Genomic DNA, 21159 nt, shown 5'->3' with positions numbered 1-21159 from the left:
CAAAACTGATACCTATTGGTTAGGTACCCAGTTTGATGGCAGGCAGGACAGGGGAAGCCCAATCTGGCAGGGAAGAGAGGAGGGCAACCCTCTGCCTTGCCGTAAGTGTGCAGCCCACACTGCCCCCGACACCGGGACATGGTGCTTGATGAGGATTTCTGTGCATCTTTAAAGTGCAAGAGGAATGGAGGGGAAAATCATAATAATTGCACTTACTGGGAGTCAGGAAAGGTGACTCCACAACTATCTCACTGAATCGCTCCCCCATACCTGCCAGGTGAGTGTTATCACCATTTTTTCACACAAGGCAACTGAGGCAGAAAGAGGTTAAATAATTATCTGAAGGTCACACAGCTGGTAAGTGTCAGAGCTAGAATCCAAACCTTCATCTTTCTTGACTCCAAATCTCCTGCCCTTCACCAGCATTTTATACTTTAAGCAAAAAAACGATTGCAATTGACCAAGAGTCATGGGGACAACAGACACGATTCCTTGAAATGGGGGCTGCCCTAGAAACCTTGATGCTACGTCGCTCTGCCCAGACCCCGTCTCTCCACCCTTGCTTCATTTCATCTCATTAATCTTGGCATTCTTTTCCCAAAAGCTTGCTCAGATCCCAGGGCTCAATCTTCTGAGCCCTGAAAGAGGGAGAGAGCTTCCCAGGGCTTCTGGACACCCTTTTAATTAACCCAGGCGACCCTCTTCCCACCGGGAGCAGCTGAGTCTTGTCACGGTCTCAACCATCTTCCGTGGTAGCACCCCTGAACTGTGACTCCCACCTCAGCCTGCTCACGCTCCGGCGAGTGCAATCCCTCCATTTCCCATATATTCAACATCTGGTGGCCTCTTTTCCCTGGCTGGAGCCTTTGGGTGAGGGTGACTGGGGCACCTCAGCCACTGTGTCCATGGAGGGCCTGTCAGAGAGCCCAGCTAGTATCCTGCCAATGCCACCTGCCCACAGCAGGTATCGAGGGACCACACTCTGAGCTGGCAGAGGCCCAGAGCAGGGCAAAGCCCTCTGCAGCTACTCGGAAGTATCACCTTGTCTCCTTCAACCCTGTTTTGGAGCTTCCTTCTTCACCCACCACCCCCCCCCAAAAAAAGTACAGCCCATTCCAGTTACCATGGGAACAGGGAAACTTGCTCATCTGTCATTCTCATGGTTTAATAATAATGGTCAACAAACTAGAAAAGTCCTCATGAACAATAACTTATCATTATCATTAACTATGGCCAATGCAGGTGAACCCAACACGCAGCACGGCACCCAACACGCAGCACGGCACCCAGCGCACAGCTCTGACTAGAGGAACAGACCCCGGCGAGAAGCAGGCTGAGTGAGGCAGAGGCGAGAGCCCTTGAAGAGGCATTCTTGGAGGTGATGTGCCCACACAGGGCTAGTCAATGACAGAAGCAGAATCTGAATCCAGAGGGGACTGTTAACTTTGTGGCACCACCTCACCTTGCGACCGCGAGCTTGTGAGCAAGTGTGTGTTTGTGGGGGTAGCCTGGATACTACACGTTGAACGTGCAGCACACTAGGCCACTTAGCGGGGGCAGGCAAGCGTTACAAGTATGGGGTAGTTCATTCATTCTGGTAACCACACTTCTGCATACCTACTGTGTGTCAGGAGCTAGAGGCACAATAATGGCCATGAGGAGCCTGGGCCCGGCCCTCCGGGGCTTATCGTCTCTTCAACTCTGCACAACACTTCAGAATTGGCAAAACATGGCCACACCCATGATCTTATCTAATTTCACCATGTGGTGCATACTGTGAAGACCCATGGTCGAATTTATGAATGAATGAATGCTTGAATGAATGAATGATGGATAGGGGTTGAGTGGGCCAATCAATGAGTAGATGGAAATGAAAGATTCCCATCTTTCAAATGAAAAGTGATGCTCTGAGCAGGGTGTGGCCAGAGCACACCCACTGAGAGGGCGTCTGGTGAGGTCCCGTGTCCTAATCACCCATTTGCAGGGCTCCTTACCTGGAGGGCAGTGACATCCTGGAGACGTCTTCGGGGCCTCCCGGCGCCTGCGAGAGTGGAGCTTCCATTTCTGCACAAGGAAACAGAGGAGAGGAGTCACTGGGAATTGTAAAGGCCAAGCCCTGGAAACCGCCTGCGGGCTGGGGGAGAGGGGCTGCTTGGGGGCTGGCCGGAGGACTGTTCCTGGATCAAAGACTGGCCACCAGACAGCTGGGTGATAAGAAGCAGACAGGGGTCCCATCTAGGTAATCTCAGTATCTGATGTCTTCAGGATGCTCTTAACCCCAAGCACAGGACCCTAAAAACCAGCTGTGGGCTTCCTGCACTGCACCCGCTTGGGTACAACCACCTGCTTTACTTGGCTCTCTGCTCTTTGTTTCCTGACTCTTTCTGGGCTCCGGTTGGATCCTGGGGTAGGAACAGTGACTTCCGTTCTGCTGTCCCCACAGAGCCAGACACGGGCAGGAGTGGGCGTAGGGAGCTAGGCAGGCCCTCTGCCCCTCTGCCAAACCTCTTCCTCACCAGCTTGCCCAACATGGAGCCCATCTGGAAGGCCCCAAAGAGGTGGCAACAAGCAGACTGGGACACCGCCTGCCCTGAAGGAGATGCCCTTCCGTGTGGTGAACGGACCAGGGCGCGCCTGTCAGCACCAGCCTGGCATGCTCACTCTGCCAAGGGCAGTGCCCCTCGTGCCTCAGTGCCCACAGGCAGCCTGGGGCGTGGGCTAACACGCACGCCTCTGGGCCAGCCTTCCTGGGTTCATACACACTTCGTGGACCCTAAGTTGATCACAGTCCCTGCCTCCCTGGGTTCCTGAGAGGATGGAAAAGGCTGATGCATAGAAAGGAAAATGCCTGACACCCAGGGGGAGCGCAAGACCTGTTAGCTATTGTTGCACTCAGGTCACAGGTGAGGAAGTACAGAGAAGAGACTCTATCCTGGCCAAGGTCAAGGGTGGAGTCAGGCTGGGATTTGAACCCACCTCTCTGAAGCTACTACAGCAGTTAGAAGCCACATTGGCCCTTAGACGTATTTTATTTTGTTCCCACAGTTACTTATTTGTTTTACATTGTATTTGTTGCCAATATTTTGTAGAGGCTGATTTCTCATGCAAATCTGCGTTTCTAATTTCTCTTGAAAAACTAGAAGGTCTGGCCCCGTGGGGCCTGTACTGTGGCTGGCAGTGATTGATGAACTCCAGCATCCCTGACACGTACACCGGTTAGGATGCCAGCTGGCCCCCCATCAGCATTTCTCCAGCATTTGTCTACTGTGTGGTTCTGCCACTTAGGAAGGGCCACGAGGGAGGTAAAGAAAGCTGCGTGGGAGGTGTGGTAGGCTGGCGTGTCCTCTAGTTTGGTGGTGGGCTGGGCAGTTCAGGAAAGTTTCATGGGGATTCACATCAAACTAATAATGTCTGCTAAGCCCTACTGTGTACTGGCCCTGAGCTGGGTACTTTTATACAATCACATCTATTTTTCACAATCTAACTCATTTTTTCACGTAAGGAAATGGAGGCTCAGAGAGGCTGAGTAAGTTGTTGAAGGCCACACAGCCAGTATGTGGTGGATGTGGGATGAGAACTCAGGCTTTTTAACGCAAAGGCCACTCCATCCTGCTGGAGAAAGGTGTGTATACATGCTCCTGGAAGAGGGAGCACAGCAGCAGACAGGATAGGAGGTCTGAGCGCAGAAGGTCAAAGCAGACAGAAGGGGGAGGAAGGGAGGAATGTCCCAAAGGGGAGACCTTCACTCAGAAAGGGAAGCTGGCGCACAAATGTTAGGCGGACAGATGTTGAGGCTAGGTCACAGGTGAGCACAGAATGGTCACTGGGCAAACAACTGACCTCCTAGGACAAAGTCTGGGGAAAGTCCCCGTGATGCCCAGCTCGGAACCTAGCTCACCAATACCACTTTCCCGTGAGGGACTGTACCTCTGTCCTTCCTTTCCCACCAAGAACCTTGGGCTCTTAAGGCACTTATCTGTGGCTGTTCCTGGACCACAGTAGGTACGTAACACAAGGCTGCTCAGTGACAGAGCCAGTCACTGAGTGACAGCCAAGGCCAGCTGAGTTGGCAGCATTTGGCTATAGGTTGCAACCATTAGGGTTGTCACACATTCAACCACAGCAAGGTGCCAAGCAGAGGCTGGGCCCTGGAGATGAAGAATGCCCCCCAAGACGGACAGGGCCCCTGCCCTCATGAGGCTCACCTTCCAGTGGAGGAAACAGACAATTCATAGAGAAACAAATGAATGTATAATTCAGGCAGTGACGAGTGTTGTAGAGAAAAATAAAACAGGGTAAGGGATGGAAGAGAACATTTTAAACTTGGGGGTCAGGGAAGGTCTCACTGTAGAGGGGACATGTGCGCAAAGAGCTGATGCAGCAAGGAAATGAGTTGTGCACAGATCTGGGGGACGCGTGTTCCAGGCAGAGGGACCGGCAGAAGGGAAGGTGCTGAGACATACATGACTGTGCATGAAGCATTTGAGGAAGAGGAAAGAGGGCAGTGTGGTTGGAGCGACTTGGGCAGGAAGGACGGACCGGAACATGGTACAAAGGCTGATCAGTAGGGTGCTGACAGACTGAATTTATAACAACACAGATCCCTGACATTTCCATGGCTACTGACGGCCATCAAACTCCAGAGCTGGTGAGGATGCTGTGCGGTGCCACCCAGCCTCCTGCTCAGGATCAGGTCATTCATCCTTAGCTACCTGTGTGCGGCTGCTGAGGGCCGTCAGGCTCCAGGAACTGCCCTCAGCAGAAAGGAGTGGCCTCCTCCAGGGTCACGCCCACTCCCTCCCCAAAGCAACCCCTATCCAATGAAAGATATGGTTCAAAGACCCAACCCCTTCACCTCAATTCAGGAGGACACCGAGGGCCATCCCAGCTGCAGAGTTCCCATGGGACCTCCCTCTGCCCAACATGCTTCCCTCACCTCCTCCCATGTTAATCCCACCAAGCCTCCTGCTCACAAGCCTCCACCTCAGAGCTGTGTCCTTAGGAACCCAACCTAAGACAGACCGAAGTGACTTTCACATTTCCTAAGCCTTCACCTGACCCTCACGGCCGCAGGCCAGAAGTCAGCCCATTTCATAATCAGTGACAAACTCAGCAAGGGAACAAAAGTTGCATTGATTAAGGAAGCCACACAGAGGCTTAAATTCCAGGTCCTCCACCTTCAAGTTCAATACTTTCGTTCAGTCAACCCAGTGTATACGGAGCTGTTACTAATTGTGAGACTGTGCGAAGCAGAGAACAAGACAGCTGCTGTCAGCAAAGGAGTTGGAGCTTCATGTGGGAGACATGTGTTGAGATGTGTCCAGGGGACTGCAGACTCTGAATGCTGAGTGAGAGACGGAGGACTTTGTGGCAGGGAAAGGATCTAGCCTGGTGGAGCCATTCAGAGGTTTGAGGCAGAGGAGGCACGGGGTGAAATTTGGGTTGTATATGAGCCCTGAGTTGGCAGCGTTTTGGCTACAGGTTGCAAATGTGAGGGTTGTCACTCATTCAACAACAGCAAGATGCCAAGCACGGCTGGGACCCTGGAGACGGTGAGCAGGACAGAGAGAAGGCTGGAGGCTGAGCTTCCTCTCTGGAGGCTGTCATAGTCATCAATCCAACTGAGACACTGGTGGTCTGGGCGACGGCACGGCAGCGTGATGGGGAGAAGCAGACAATGAGAGGGACATGCGGAAGGAAGAACGGACGGGGCGCGGGACGGACTTGGTAGGAGGGGGGTAGGGACCAGGCTCTGCCATGGGCAGCCACCATGCTCCCAGAGGGACAGGATGGCAGCGAAAGCAGGCTTGTGGGAAGATGACAGGTTTGGCTAGGCACAAGCTGAGTTTCAGGGTTGTCCTTGGGGGGGAGTCCAGGTGGGCAGGGGTCCTTGTGGCCCCGGAGCTCAGCAGAGAGGCCTGGGATAGAAAAACTGGCTAAATTCAGGGTGTGGGTGTGTGTTTTCTTAGCCCGCCCAGTGTTTATTTTGGAAAAGTATTAAATCCCAACATCCTGCATTAAATCACAACATCTCAACCCTTCCAGAGTCTGGGCTTCCACCCCACCCACTGACCCTGATTTCCAGCTCACTCCTTCTAACACCTCAACCCCAGGGATCCTTCCAGCCTGCAAGACCTTCAGTCCTGAGTCGTTCCACCTTTTCATTGTTGCTCGCCTGCCACATTTCAATTCTGTCCTGGCCCAGCTCAAATTCTGTGGTCAATGATTTTAATCACTCTCCTGGCTACACCCTGGGCTGCCATGATGCCCTCCCCTTCAGCACATTCTCTTGACCAAGCCACAAACCTGGCAGATGGAACGTTTCCGCGTACCCCACATGGGCACCCCAGCAGAGGAGCGAAGCCCGAGAAAGCACCACCCTCATTTGAATACACGATCGTTATCTCAGATGAAAGCCCGGCAAGCGTACTGTGTTTCCCTGGCACCTTCATCTCCCTGTCCTAGGAGTTCTCACATCTTCTCTCCCCAACGCAACACCCTGCACCCAAGGTCACTGTCCCCAAGGTCACTGTCACCTGATCACCTTGAGAAAAACAGAAGCAGGAAGAAAAGGCCTTCCGGAGGCTTCCACCACCACACATACCTTCCTATCATCTGCATCTACGCAGGCACACTCTCCCTTCTCTCGCGTGCTCCATTTGTGCTCCCAGATCCAGCCAACCTCCCATCTGCACACCAGGTCTTCCCCCTCCGGCTTCTCGGGGACCCCCGGGCAGCACATGCCCCTCCCATCCGCATCATCCATTTCCTCCCCTGGACTGAATCAGGGGTCAGCAAATGTTTTCTGTAGCAGGACAGCTAGTAAATATTTTAGGCCCTGTGAGCCATACGATCTCTGTCACAACCACTCAAGTCTAGGCGAAAAGCAGCTATAGACAGCTTGGGAACAAAACAAGCATGGCTGTGCTCTCATAAAAAGCATATTTACAAAAACAGGCTTCACGTGGGATTGAGTTGTCCTTTGCCCACTCCTGATATGTAAGTCATCATGCAAACATGCTGTCGCCCCTCTCATCAGAAAAAAAGAAAAGAAAAATCCTCTTTGGACCAAGCTTTTTTTCCTACATAAAGTCCCTGATGGAGGGTGTCTCCTCCCGCTCACCTGGACCTATCACCTCTTACCCTTCCTCCACCTAAGCGGTCACCGATGACCTCCGGCCGTGTGGCTAAGTCCAGGGGGTGGTCCTGCGCCCTTCTCAGCCTGTCACTCATTTGCTTGCTCCTCCTCCTCCTTGACACACTTTCTTTACTCCGCTCCCAGGAGGCCACTCTCCGGGCTGCCCGCTACCACGCTGTGCTCCTTCTCAGTCTCCTCTGCTGGTTCCTTCTTATTTATTTAACATCGCAGTGCTGGCCACAGAGCCCAGTCTTACCTCATTTCTCTTTGCACTGGCTCCTTGGGGATCTCACCCATCTTATGGCTTCAACGCCATCTGTATGTGGTGATGGCCTGCTCTTTGCACCTTGAACCCGGACCTTCCTGCAGAACTCCAGACACATTTACCCAGCTGTCGAGTTGACATCTCCATTGATAGGCATCCCAAAATTAGCCTGCCAGAATAGCTCCTCATATTCTATCCCCTCTCCCCAGGCCTGCCCCGCCACTGTCTTCCTCAGCAGAATTAATGGCAACTCCATCTTGCCGGTTGCTCAAAACCAGCATGATCACTGAGGGCTCTTTCTTTTTCACTCCATACCCATTCAGTCAGAAATTCTTGTTTTCTACCTTCAGACATATCTAGGATCTGACCCCTTCTCACCACTCCCATCACTACCCACTGGTCCCAAACTCATCATCTCTGGGCTAATGTCTGTGATAACCTTCGGATGGAACCCCTGCCTCTGCCCTTGCCCCACAGACCACTCAACACGGCAGTCAGGATGACCACACTGACCTCCTTGATGTGCCTGCGTATGCCAGGCTTGCTCCTACCCCAGGACCTTTGCACTTGCTGCCCTCTCTGTCTGGGCTGTTCTCTTTCTAGCTCAGCACTGGCTCATTCTCAGTGAGGTCTTCTTTGCCCCTGATGCTTGCCTTCCCTTAATATACTTACTATCCCTCCTCCGTGTTTTATTTTCTCCTTAGGATTTTGTTGTTGTTGTTTCCTTATTTATCTTGCTTACTGTCTCTCCCCACCCCTGGAAAGTAAGTTCCACAAAGACATGGATATTTTGGTCTGTTTTATTCACTGCCATGTCCCCAGCACCTAGAACGTGGCCTAGCATAGGGCAGGTGCTCGATAAATATTTGTTGCTTACCAAACAGGAGATTTCACCTGAAGGTCTGGATTTCCAGTCTCTCTTGTACCAGGGGAGGATCTGGCAACACTAGGCCATGGTAACAATCGGTGGAACTGAGTGGTGGCTGCCTGTTTTAGGTGGGTATGTACTGTCTAGGTGATCACCGTACCCTCCCACTGGCCAGCTTCACCTGCTCAGGCCACCAGCCTCGTCCCCTTGGGTATCTGAGTTTGAGACCCATGGTAAGAAGTCTCCAGGCTGAGGCTCAGGGGCGGGCAGCAGACTTTCTGAGGCCCCGGGGTGGACCCCCAGTCATCCTGGACAGAGCAGCCTTCCTGCTTTGCCCCTCCTGGCAGCCAGGGCCTCCTGGAATGCCCCACGTGGCCAGAGCTGAAACATCACCCGCCTGATCATTGCAGCTATTAAAATGCCCGTATCAGTATCAAAGGGAAAATGTCAAGCGGCTACTCACTCCCCCCAAAGAATGCAGCTCTGGCCAGGCCTTGGGTTTAGGGGCCACTCCCTCCCATGCTCAGCACCCAGGCTCTTAAAGGGCTCAGGCTCAACCTGGGCCTTTGTAACATGTGGGTGGGGCCAGGTCATGGGGTGGGGGCAGGAAGCCCAGAGGCAGAGCCCAGGTGAGCTCTGGACTCCATGGCCTTGACCTTGAGCCTGGCGTCTCCCCTCCGGGGAAAGCTGCAGAATGGGGCTATTACAGCTCCCAGACTGCCAGCCTCCTAAGTGCTGCTGTGGAAAGTGCCTGGAAACCATGAAGCACCAGGCGGAATTATTAAACGAGTTAACTTTAAAAACAATAGCCCTGCATATTGAGCAGTATATACCAGGCACTGTGCTAAGTGCTTTAGGTGGAAATGCCATTAATAATTCATTTTTTTATATTATTAGTGCATGACTCCCGTGAGAACCCACCTGCCCTTGGAGGCTGCAGTGGAAGTCTATTTTGGGGTAGCACAGACCCCAAACTCTGTGAGTAGCCACTGCATGCAGAGCTTGGCAATGTTGATATGGCTCGAGCTACACTGGGGGGTGCCAGGACCTCGAGGTCTAGCTCCGGCTGTCTTACTAACTAGTATGAATTAAGCAAGAGATAGAACCTCTCTGGGTCTCAGCTTCATCATTCATACACTGGGGATAATATTACTTCTCTGTCGGATTACACCGGGCAGCTGGAGGGAAAAATGAGAGGAGATCAGAAAACGAATAAAGGTGTCTAGATGTGAAGAAGTGTGGGCACCTGCAGTGCCAGCTTGTTTTTCTTAGTGGCCAGGTGAAGGCCACTTCTCTCTTGAGCTGGTGCCAGGCCTGCCTCCTTCCACCTGCTCTGGTGAGGCTGGCCTGGCCTCACGCACTGTGGTCAAGTTTCCTGCCATCCTGCCCGCCCCCTCTGGGGAAACTCGGACCCCCTCTTCCCGCAAGAGGGAGGGTGAGTGAGGGTCCTGCCTGCAGCCCTGCCTTTTGACCCTGAGAACCACAAGTTGAAAGAAGGAGTTGCCCATCAAAATGGCCACACTGGGCAGAGCTCTGGCCCTTGCGTTAGCATCTGATGACAGGCCTGGCAGAGTGGTGCTTGATCCCATCTGCTAGAGCCCTTTGCATCACCCCAAGCCGTAACTGCTACTGGACTAGTGCCCTATTGGAGACTGAGCCCACCTTTGAGGGCAGGGCCCAGTCTGGTGTCTCTGATTCACACTTGAATTGAATTACTCGCTTTTAGGTCTGTCCCCTAGGGCCCCTCCCTATGGACCCAGGAGGACACGGGCTGGGCTTCAGCAGAATTTGGGTGGAAGGAGAGGAGGGCAGGAGAGCATTCGGGTGAGGATCAAAGGCACAGAGGCAGGACCTGGGCCGCGCAGGGCTGGCTCTGTGGGCCTACTCCCAGGGACTGCAGGAGAGGGCAGCCTCCAAATGGGGTTTGTGAAGGCAGCAGGCCCTTGTGTGGGTGCATGCCTCCGGGGCACAGGCAGCTCAGCAAGGGGAAATCAAAGCGGAGGAAATCTAGACAATCAACCCACACCCATCAGAACTGGACTTGCCCCGTCTGCTTGGCGGCCTGTGTGCTGGGAACCCGGAGGGGATGCGATGGGGCTGCCTGAAGAACTGCCGTCCCCCTCCCTCCACAGCTCTCTTTGTGCATTGGATCTGGCGCCTGATCACAGACTTCCAGGGCCAAGAAGCAGGGGCCTGAGGGGCCGCCGGATGCCACGGCTGCCACTGCTCCCTGTTTGCCCAGAACCACAGACAGATGTGGCCCCAGGCTCCGCAGATCAGAAAAAGTGAGGGGAAGGAGGTACATGCCCCTGTATGAGCTTTCCAGCCTTCATATGAGGAAGCCCTTCCTTGCAGCTAACCTGAGGCCCTGCCGCTTGCTGCCTCAGGGGAGTCAAGGAGCTGGGCCCTGGAATTATGTGGATGTGGGTGGGAGCTGGGTTAGCATGGCGCCTAGGACCTCAAGGGTTTTAGGGGCTCTGGGATCATGTATGGGATGAAGCAGGGGTCCCCTCTACAGAACAGGAGGTGCTGGAAGTGAGCGTGCTGGAGTGGAAGTCGGGTGCCTCTTCCCTCCTCCCCTCCCTTCCACAAATGGCTATGGAGCATTTATAGGTGCCAGAGCCATACACAGTGTTGTGGATACATGTCTGAGCAAAGCGGATCCTCACGCTGCCCTCACGGAGCTTACTCTCTAGGGAGGGCACATAAGAGTCTACCAATGACACACATCAATGTGAAGCAACCCCTGTCACCAGAGCTATGGCTGGAAGGGGCGCGGTGCTGAGAGCCTGTTCCATGGCATGGACGAGGCTGGCGCATCACGGGGAAGTGGCCGCTGGGCTGCGAGCTGAGCACGGGCAGCAACAACAGAGGAACGGGTAAGAGCTGACACACAGTGTGCTTCGTATGAACCCGGCAGGGGTCTTGCATATATTAGTTTATTCAGCTCTCACGGCAACCCAGTCATGAAGGAGGAAACGGAATGAGGGAAAAGGTGAATGAACTTGCATGGTGGCACACAGCCAAGGAGGACAGAGGCTGGATTTGAACCAGGAAGCCTGGCTCAGTGCCCATGTCCCGCTCTGTGTATGCCTGTGACGGCGGGGCCGGGGCTTGTCTCTTTCAGATGATCGCAATAATAATACCTATTACTGGCGTGCCAGGCACTGCTCAAAGCACTTACGTTAACTTGTTTAATCCAAGAAGCAATACTCATAAGAAGGAGATCCTCCATCACCCCCATTTTACAGAGGTGCAACCCAAAGCCCTGAGAAGTTAAACTACTCGCCCAGCGTCACACAGCCAGGCTGACACAGCAACCTGGCTCCAGAGTCTGAGTTCTTAGCCATGACAGTGTATGGCCATGCAGCTGGATTCTGAAAGTACGGGGAGGTGAGACATGAGGCTGAAGAGGGTGGCAAGGGCCAGGCCCTGGTGGCCGCATGGACCATATTAAGAAATTTAGCCTCTGGCCTGAGAGCAACAAGACGTCACTGAAGATTACAATCAGGGGAATGTGGCGATCATATTGAGAGTTTTTAAAAGATCGTCCTGGCTGCCATGTAGATGATGAAACAGACAGGGTAGGATGTATAAGAGCAGATGAGTTAGGAGGCTCCCGCCGTGCCCAGGAGACCCCAGGGTAGCATGAGTGGGGAAGGGCAGGCAGTGATGGACAGAAGGCAGATCCAGGGGAGACTGAGAAGGTGCGGTCAGTAGGGTGTGGAGGGGTGCAGCTGGGGGCCGGTGCAGTCACAGATGAAAGGGCTCTGGGGAGGGCTGCACTCCCGGCTCAGTTTAGACACATTGAGTTTGAGGTGCTTTTAAGACACACTGGAGGGGTGGGATGGCAGGTGTAGAGAGGGGTCTGGAGCTCTGACCAGATGAAGAACACACACTGTGTAATGTGTTATAGTCCAAACACGTCAGCCTCGTAAAGTAATGAGCTCCCTGTCACTGAGGGTGTGTAAGCCCGAGAACCAGGGAAGTTGTGCAGGATTCCTAGTACAGCGCCTGACTCCCTTCCTTCAGTGCTCTGATTCGATGGAGTGGAGAGAGGCTGCGGGGGCAGGACCACTGGCGGACCTACCCCCAGGAAGCCTCAAGTGCCAGCTCACGGGGAAGTGGACTCTGGCTGTTTCTGGAAGAGTCCCAGCTAATGCCCCTTTCACCAGCCCTCTTTCTTCATCCCTATTCCCAGAGGTCACCCTTTCTGTCCTGCCCCACAGGCCACCTTGTCAGAGCATGACCCGATGCAGAAAATCTCAAAGTGATGACCTAAGAGGCACCGTCACGGGACATCTGCAGCTTAACAGGGGACTGCAGGTGTCAAGTCCCAGGCCCTGTGACCGCCTTTTGGGGATTGGCAAAGATGTGTCCTCAAGGGGCAGCCAGGCCTCCCAGGTGCAACTTACAGAACAGGTAGGAGAGAAACGCGCCACGGGAGGGGGTGGGCAGGGAGAACCTGCAGCAGTGGGAAATGCCTGAGCTGAAAAAAGGCCAAGACTGGACTGCAGGCCTCGCAGAGGCTAGTGAGGCTGGGGGCAGCAGGGTGGAGAGGAGAGGAAAGGGTGCTGAAGAGAAGGCACAGACTGCAGCCATGGAGGGGTTTTCTGGAAAACCCACAATAGCCTCCAGGAGGGGAGACAGGACCAGGATCCCACTGGAAAGCTGTGCCCAGCCTCTCGGGCAGGCAGTTCCGCCCCTTTGTGCTGGGCTTGCCCTCGCCCTTTGAAGGCCCAGAGGAGACCCTGCTGCCAGCAACCCCAGCCCGCCCTTTCAGCCACAGAGAGTTTTCTTCTGGGAAGCTCCCACCCAGGGCATGTGGCATACGGATGGGACAGCATGAGTGTCATTGTGGAGCTGCTGGGGCCTGCTGGCAGCCCAGACTAAACCCAGAGGAACCCAGTCTGCCCCAGCCCTCCCAGTCCCTCCCAGCCCTTCCCTCAGTTTCCCCTGGTAGGAGTCTGCTGACTTCCTTTACTTACTGAGGACTCAGCAAGCTGCTTCTGGGAGGGGAAGAATCCAACCAAAAGAGGTGGGAGAAAGATTCTTGAGGCTTCTCCTAAAATTTCCTTTCTCCTGGATGGCCAACCCTCAGTTGACTTTATTTTTTGAAAACAACAACAGCAACCAAAAAATCAAAACCAACCCTCCCCCACCAAAAGCCACTGCTAACCCTTCTTTAAACCGCTCAGCCTTTCAAACTGCACAACGCATGGTAGGACTTTCACTGACATCTCACTGTGACCCCATTATTGTCACCATCAATCAGCCCCTCATGCACTACTTGCGATCCAGGGGAGGGGTCCAGGTTAAACTGCACAGCATATTCCAGGCACAGGGACACAGATGGGTTCTCTGCCTGTCTCAGGGACTGCCTGCTATGCAGCTTGTTAAATACCCCAAGCTCAGACCCTTCCCATAAGGATTCACACCGGGCTTTGGGGAGGGGTGTCAGCCTTGGTGTGCTTTAAAGCTGCCAGGTGACACTAATGTGGCCAGCCTGTCACCAGTCCAGAGCAGGCTTTTGTGGGTGTGCAGATATGAAGAGAAAGAGGGAAGAGTAACTTTAAAAAGTTTAGTTTCTGTAGAACTTTTAGCTCCATCTTGCTCCAGAAGGGGACAGTCAGGCAGCTGCACAGACAGACAGACAGACAGACACACGTTATACAATAAAGCAGCAGGAAGTAAGACTGCAAAAGAAAAGGCAGGGAAGGGTGATAAAACATAATGGAAATGGGGCTTACACAAAAACTTCCGCCCAGAGGACTACACTATGCCATGCAGTGAACCCAGACTTGGTGCTAAGCTTCCTAGAGGACAAGTGTCTAAGAGGCAAGAACAAACCCATCCCTCCCAGGAAGCCCAGGCATTCTGGAAGCCAAGGCTGGACACAGCCTCCCCTGAGGGCCTGATGTAACAAATGTCATCCTTACAACAAAGATGGCATTGTGGGCCTGATGCTAAGTCAGTTCAGTAAATGCCACTTCTGTAGGAGCCAAACCGCACTACCCAGGTCCCCGATCCCTGCCCGTTGGAACCTGCTGCAGCTGACTTAGTGGGGTATGGTACCTGACACAGACGGTATATGCCAGTGGCTCAGAATGCCAGCTCTGCAGCCAGACTGCCTGGGTTTGAGGCCTGGCTCTGCTATTTATTAGCTGTGTGACCTTGAGAAAATTACTTAACTTCTCTGGGCCTCCATTTTCTCTTCTGTAAGAAGGGAATAGTAAAAATATAACCATTTCATAGGATTATTGTGAGAACTAAATGAATTAATAGAGGTACAGGTCTTTGGACAGTGCTCAGTAAATATTAGCTACTAATAAAACTTGTGGACATGGCACAGCCCCATCTTGTCTCCTCCAATGATGAGGGAGGTGGTAGTGATTACAGGTGCTATTCCCTGAATGATTACATCGAATCCTGCAACAAGCCTGGGCGGAGGATGTGCTCATCCCCATGTTGCAGATCAGGACACAGAGGCTCAGGTCACACAATTAGTGACTGGCAGAGGTCCATGGGACACCCAATGCTGTGGACTTGCCCAATTTACCAACACATGCCAGGCAGCCTGGGCAGGTGAGGTGGAGCTCCTGAGCCTTGGGAATGGGGGATGGGAGGGGATGGGTGCTCCCAGCCACTCTGGCCGGGTGGGAACACATCACACAGAGCCAGCCCCACTCTCCCAGCCAGGCCCACGGATGCAGCCCTGACTTAGTAGTTAATCCTTTTACCCTCTGCTGGTGGCTGAGAAACATCCACCTCCAGCACCCCCCCCACCCTCCCACCCCAGCAAATGCTGAGCATGCAGCTGGGTCTGGGGGTTGAGGCATGGGGAGGACGGCTGACTGAGACAGCTTTACTAACCTCCAGCAGGGGGACCTTAAACCAGCAACTAATTGGTGAGCGCTGCCTACGACGTGCCAAGTCCCGGGCTAGACCCAGTAAGGGACTCTGAGACCAGTGAGGCCTATTCCTGCCATGGGGTTGTGTGTGATCAGGTGGAGAGACGAGACATTTAAAGGCAATAGAGAGGAGGGCACAGCACACAGTGTGTTTGAGGCTGAGCCATGGATGGCCGTGGGATTTTATCTTGGGCATTGACTCTAACAGACTGGGAGTGGCAGCCTGGAGCCCTGTGTTGAGAAGGATTCTGAGGCCTATAGGCTCACTGGGGAATGTTAAGTAGTTAGTCACGGGTGCCGTGGTTCTGAGATAAGAGAAGTCAGCGCGGGCTGTATCTATTTTCCATCTCTGACTTAGGTGTTTGGCATGGCCAAGAAGTTCTACAGGATATCAGAGCAGGGAGAGAACCCACTTTGGGTTGGGGTGGTTTGGGAATGCTTTCCAGATGGCACTGGGGAAGAATGATTAGGAATAAGGGAAAATAGCATCTTTCTGAGTGTCCAATTGTGATATATGCTTAGGACATATGGCATTTTGTTTCAGATGCTTTGACTTTCTCACCATCTTCCTTGGCTACTGAATGAGGTCCTCAGTCTGGTTTGGAGCTACCAGCTAGTTTAGGCCTTTGGAGAAGCTGTGAAACTTTAGAAATTCTCCCTGGCTTTATCTATAGTAAATATTGCTCTGTATTTTTTTTTTTTAATTTAATTAGAATCATAAAATGGCTCTTTATCTTGAACATCAACTATTACTAGTCAGGGGTAACTTCCTGGAACACTGTGTTGAAACGGTTTCTGAGGTTGTATGTAAGCTCAGGGGAAAGTGTGCTGCAATTGATTAGCAATGTCTGCTGAGGGCCAGGGAATGGGGCATTGAGCACACACATTGCCATGTCTTTGTCACCACTTGGCCGGACATTTAACTCTTGTCTGGAAAGAAGGTGCGCTGTGGAGGAGAGATGCTGGCTGGAGATGCTGGCAGGCATCCTACCCCTGGCTCCTCTGATACCTGCTTGGGCAGCCTTTGGACCTGTTTTCTCATCTGTAGATAAAGGCCCTGGACTTGAGGGGCCCTGAGGACCTTCCCTCTATTACCTCCCCACGAGACTAGTCCTTTTCTGACTGCATGAAACGAGGAGTAGTTTCAGGACTGACACAGTTGAATCTTGGCTGCATATGAGGGCACCTGGCTCTAAGGTCCATTCATTTACGAAGGTGCATACAGGCCACACCCTGCACCACACACATGCTTCCCTTTAAGATCCTGTCCAGTGGTCACCCCAGCATTTCAATCCTAGGGAAGCCTATCCAGAGCCCCCGTCTCTCAGCCATTGCTTTGATCTCTCCCCTAAACACTCCTCTGGAAAGGACCCAGTAAAAGTGCCCTCGTACACTCCCTATAAACGTGAGATAGTCCCTTACGATGGTTGTTATTATATTTACTGCTGAGGGAGTCTGCCTGGGGTCCCTCAACATTCACCTTGAACATGGCTGCTGACGCCCTTTGCTCCCTCTTGGCCTACAAACGGATTTTGCTATTTTAAATTCCACTCCCTCCTCTTTGACTGTACACCCTCTGCCCAGCCATAGGTGACATCTGATTTCCTCCATTTGGGACATTCCAGTTTCTTTCCAGCAAGCACATCAAGTAACGGCAGCTGGAGGGCTCATTAAGGGTCCCAGACCAGGAGAGAGGCGCTGATGGGGGAAGAGTTGGGGGCTGTGGTCTGGAAGCCACACTCCCCATGAACTGCCCACCCTCCCGCCCCCACCCCATCCTCCTCTCCCAGCTCTGACCCTCCCCTCCCAGTGGCTTGGCCCCTCCAGTCTGGGCCTTCTGTTCACATCTGCTCCTGGCTCGCCTCATTCATGCTCTTCTTCTACTGTATCCCCTCAGCCTCACTTCCCTGCCAGCTCCCTCTTCCTCTGGCCTCACAGATACAGTCTGTGCCCCAGCACTCTGCTTTCCCCACCGGCTGGGTACATGCATGTGCCCTGGATTCCTGCCTCCAGGCCATTCCACAGGCTGTGTGCTTCACCAGGACGCCCTGCCCAATGCCCTCCTTCCAGCCTTCAGGGAGGGCCTAGGTCCACCTGCCCCAGGACGAACTGCCTGCCCCGCTCCCTGGGAGCCCCTCCGTAAGCACCTCTGTGATCCTGAGCATGGTCTCTGCTGGTGGCACCTTTTAGTGCATTCTTCCACCGGCCATCTCCTGAGAGTCTCACAGCATCCCCGAGAGGGAGGCAGGGCCTGGCTTTTACAGAGGAGGAACCTGAGGCCGGGGAGGGCGGTAGCAAAGCCCAGCTGGAGTCCTAGGTCTGGACCCCTGTGCTCCTATAGGGGTGCCGTGTGCCCCTCGAGCGCAGGGACCTGTTCACATCCATTTCATAGGATCGTTCTTTAACCAAACCATTTTTCTCTGCATTTTCTTTTCTCCCAGGAGTTTCCACGTGTCCCAGTTCTTCCTTCTCTGCCTCAGCTGTTCCTCACCTGTGTAATTAGCTCTGAACTGGGAGAATATACCCCGAAGAGCAAAGGCCTAGGGTGGAGGAAAGGCCTCAGGTTGCTCTGGGGACACCTTTGCTGGTCCAGCAGCATCTCGCTGCTGCCGGAGTGCTGTCCCATAGAACTTTCTGTGACGATGTGTACGATCTCTACCTGGCTGTCCAGCAGCCACTAGCTATAAGGTAGGTGTCTACTGAGCACATAGCTGAAATCTGGCCAGTGTGACTGAGGAACTAAATTTTAAATTTTACCTCATTTTGTTAGGTAAATATGAGTCACACGTGACCAGTGGTTACCGTACTAGACAGCACAGCCCTGAAAGTGCCCCTTTATGAGCCCCTGGCCTGTAGGCCCCACCCAGGAGCTGCCCCCTAGGGCCATCTGCATGCAGGCCAGCCAGCCCTGGAACTCACAGGACAGCTCTCTCCTTCTGGTTCCAATGCTCTTTGCAACTCACCTAAGGTCCCACCACTGCAGCCACCATTCCCATTCACCCCTCTCTGGCCCCACTTGCACCCCTAGCTGGGTCACGGTCCCCTCTGGCCGGCACTAGCCTGTTGTTCGGCCTCCCTGGTCTGCCTTAAGTTCCCATTCTAAGGACATAACTGCCCTTCTCAGACTCTTCAAGGGCAGCCCTGTGGCTCTCCAGCCATATCTTTCCCATTCCACCCTCCCAGCACTTCACGGTCTTGGATTCCCTTCAGTTCCCCACGGCACTTCCCGCCCTCTGGCTTCTAGCCTCCAGAAACTGTTCCCTTTGCCCTAAGAAAAAGGTCCCCACACTCATTCCCTTTTGCCTGGAAAACTCTTATTCACGCTTTAAGTCTTCACTTGAAAACCACTTTCCCAGGAAGCCACCACCATCAAGTATGTTGTATGTTAATAGTCCCCAGGCCTCCTCTGCTTCTATTATTGTGGCATTTTTCACACGACACAGTCACTGCCCATTTCTTCTTTGTGTCCTATTTGCCTGTTAGTTTAGGAGGCCAGAAATGTGTCCACGCTGCCTGACACATAGCTGGCTCTCAGGAAACATGCACTGAATGAATGAATAAATGAACGAATGAATGACAACAGACAAAGGAAGGAGGCAGGACGTAGTAGGCAGAGCGCCGGGAGTAGGGTCAGGAGGCTTAGGTTCTAGACCTGGATCCCACCATGAGATTCTGAGTAACCTACTGACCCTTTCTGGGCCTTAGTTTCCCCATCTGTGAAATGGGTCAGTTCAGATGCTGTGCAGATGAGAGATCTAGAAGTCAGTGGGGGTAAACGTGTGCTGCAGTTTGGAGAGGAAGAATCAGCATGTCACATAGTACTGTTAGCCTCGAGGTCCTGACATGACACTTGGCATGGCTAAGTCTTAAGCAGAGGAAGCAGGATCTGGGAAAGGGCTGGGGCACGCCCTGGCCAGCAGGAGGGGCCAGGAAGGGGAGAGGATGGTGAGAGTAACTGAGGGAAACTCCCAGGGTCCGAAGCTCGTCCTTCTCAGCCAGGGGCCCAGAGATACCTGGGAGAGCCCTCACTGCCCTCATAGCCTCTCCACTGCATAGCCAGGTCCCTGCGCTCTTGCGTCCAGTCCACAAAAGCTGCCTGCCTGCATGGCTGAGCCTAAAGCCTCCCCCAACCCCACGCCCTGCCCCCAGGCCCAGGGGACTGTGGCAGCCTGACAGAAGCCTCTGGATTCTCTACGGCCTGGCCGAGCATGGGAATGAGCTGATGGCAAAAGGTATGGGTGCACCGCTAACACCAGTAAACTTGTCCTGTGACCTCCCTCTGCTCTGGCTCTGTGACCTCCCTCTCCTTGACTAAACTGGAGAACCGCTTTGGCAGGTACCAGCTTTTGCCTGGTAGGGACACCTAAGAAGGGCCTGGCTGTAGGGAACTGGTGCATTATTCCAGAATGGCTACAATACCATGACAGTCACAGCTGGGCTCGAATGCTTGCCATCATCACCACGATTTTGCAAGCTCAGAGGGGTCAGGGTATTTGCCCCAGGTTGCACAGCTTCTAAGTAGCAGAGTGGGAATAAAACCCAGGCCTGCCGGACTCTATTACCCTGCTCTGCTCCACACCACCTCTAACTAAGAGGCCCTCTCCCAGTTTTTCCCATGGAAAACTTCCATGGCCTGCTTCTTCCAGGACCTCTTCCCAGATTGCTGCAGCCTTCACCTGTGGGGTCTTCTCCGTCATCTGGGCCCTGGATCCCCTGTGCTGTCCAGATTCCCATAAGTCATCAGGCCTCATGCTCTCACTTTCCAGCCTTTTCTTTGGTGGCACCAATGAGACTGCCTGTCCCTCCTTCCTGGGGAGGATGGGTCTTTTTTTGTACACACAAGATTGCCGTGGCTAAGAGGCACTACTTCTGTCCAAGAACATCTTGGGAACGCAATAAAGCTCAAAGTCCTTTTCCCAGAAAAACACACAGACCCAAAAGGTTGGGGGACTCTCCCAGGGGGGCAGAGAATAAGAAACCCGGTTTAGGAAGAACAGGGTATGCACACCTGGGCGGCAGAGGTCTGGGGCAATGGGCAGGGACCAGGACACCACCTGCTGAAAGTACTGCCCCTCTGGCCTCCTCCCTCCGTCCCTTTCTCTCCTCAAAGGAACGTTGGCAATGAAAGTCAGGCACTACTGACCCTCCAGGGATAGATGGGGAGGGCCGCTGGGGCTCAGCCAGCCTCGGCCCGGGACGCAGGGCACACGTCCAGCTGCGTGGGCGCTGGGCGACTCACACCACCTCGGCGGGGGTGCAGGGAGGGAGAACTGGAGCTTGGCTGTCTCCGCGCGCCTCCAAGAGCCATGCCTTCCTCCACCTGCCCCGCGCGCCCAGAGCTCTCGCAGCGCGGGACGCGGTGAGTGCCTGCCGCCGGCGGGAGCTGAGGGGTCCCGCGCAAGCCGCTCGGGTCCTCTGGGTTCTTGCCAGGGCAGCATCCGTCCCCGAACCCAACACCTCCCGCTGACAACTCGCGCGAATCCCGGGGCGCGCTAGCAAGCTCCCGCGGGCACAGGCTGGTGGAGAGTTTGGAGGCTGCGCGAGGGGGCGCCGCGGGGAGGGATAAAAGCCAGCAACAAAGAGCACAGACCTCATCCAGCAGTTGGTTGACTCGTCCCAAAATAGCCGGCTCCATTTGCTGTTCCCCACGCTCCGCTTCCAGGCGCAGCACCCGGGCCTGTAGGTCCACAGTCCGACAGTGGGCGAGCAGGCTGAGCGCCAGCGAGCAGAGGGCCAGGGCCAGCAACCCGCAGGACCCGGGGCTCGGCAGCCGCGCGCAGCGCTCCGGCGGCGCCACAGCCAGCGCCACCGTCCCGGGTGTGCCCAGCTCGCCAGGGCCGCGGGCACCGGCGGCTGCCGCTTTGCGGGCGCGCTCTGTTACCATCCCCTCGCGTCTTGAGAACCAATAAATAAATAAATATAATAAATAAAGGCGATAGCCGCGGCCCAAAGGCGCAAGCCAAGCTGCGGGGCAGGG

At 54.1% G+C, this 21159-nt stretch overlaps 1 protein-coding gene across 1 annotated transcript in view; it reads right to left on the bottom strand.

The window, feature by feature from the left end:
* The window catches only part of COL13A1 (collagen type XIII alpha 1 chain), a 144109-nt gene extending 123204 nt beyond the window's left edge, over window positions 1-20905 (bottom strand). Inside the window, exons 1-2 of the mRNA XM_074339536.1 lie at window positions 20773-20905; window positions 1995-2064 (exon numbers count right to left, since the gene is read on the bottom strand). Of these exons, the coding sequence (XP_074195637.1) occupies window positions 1995-2064; window positions 20773-20777 (75 nt within the window). The 5' untranslated portion in view covers window positions 20778-20905. The remainder of the gene's footprint in view (window positions 1-1994; window positions 2065-20772) is intronic.
* Between the last annotated feature and the right edge of the window lie 254 nt (window positions 20906-21159).

This window comes from Rhinolophus sinicus, linkage group LG07, assembly GCF_036562045.2.
Source record: "Rhinolophus sinicus isolate RSC01 linkage group LG07, ASM3656204v1, whole genome shotgun sequence".
Lineage (NCBI taxonomy): Eukaryota > Metazoa > Chordata > Mammalia > Chiroptera > Rhinolophidae > Rhinolophus > Rhinolophus sinicus.
Note: the sequence above shows the minus strand (reverse complement) of the source record. Positions and strands in the feature narration are given on the sequence as shown.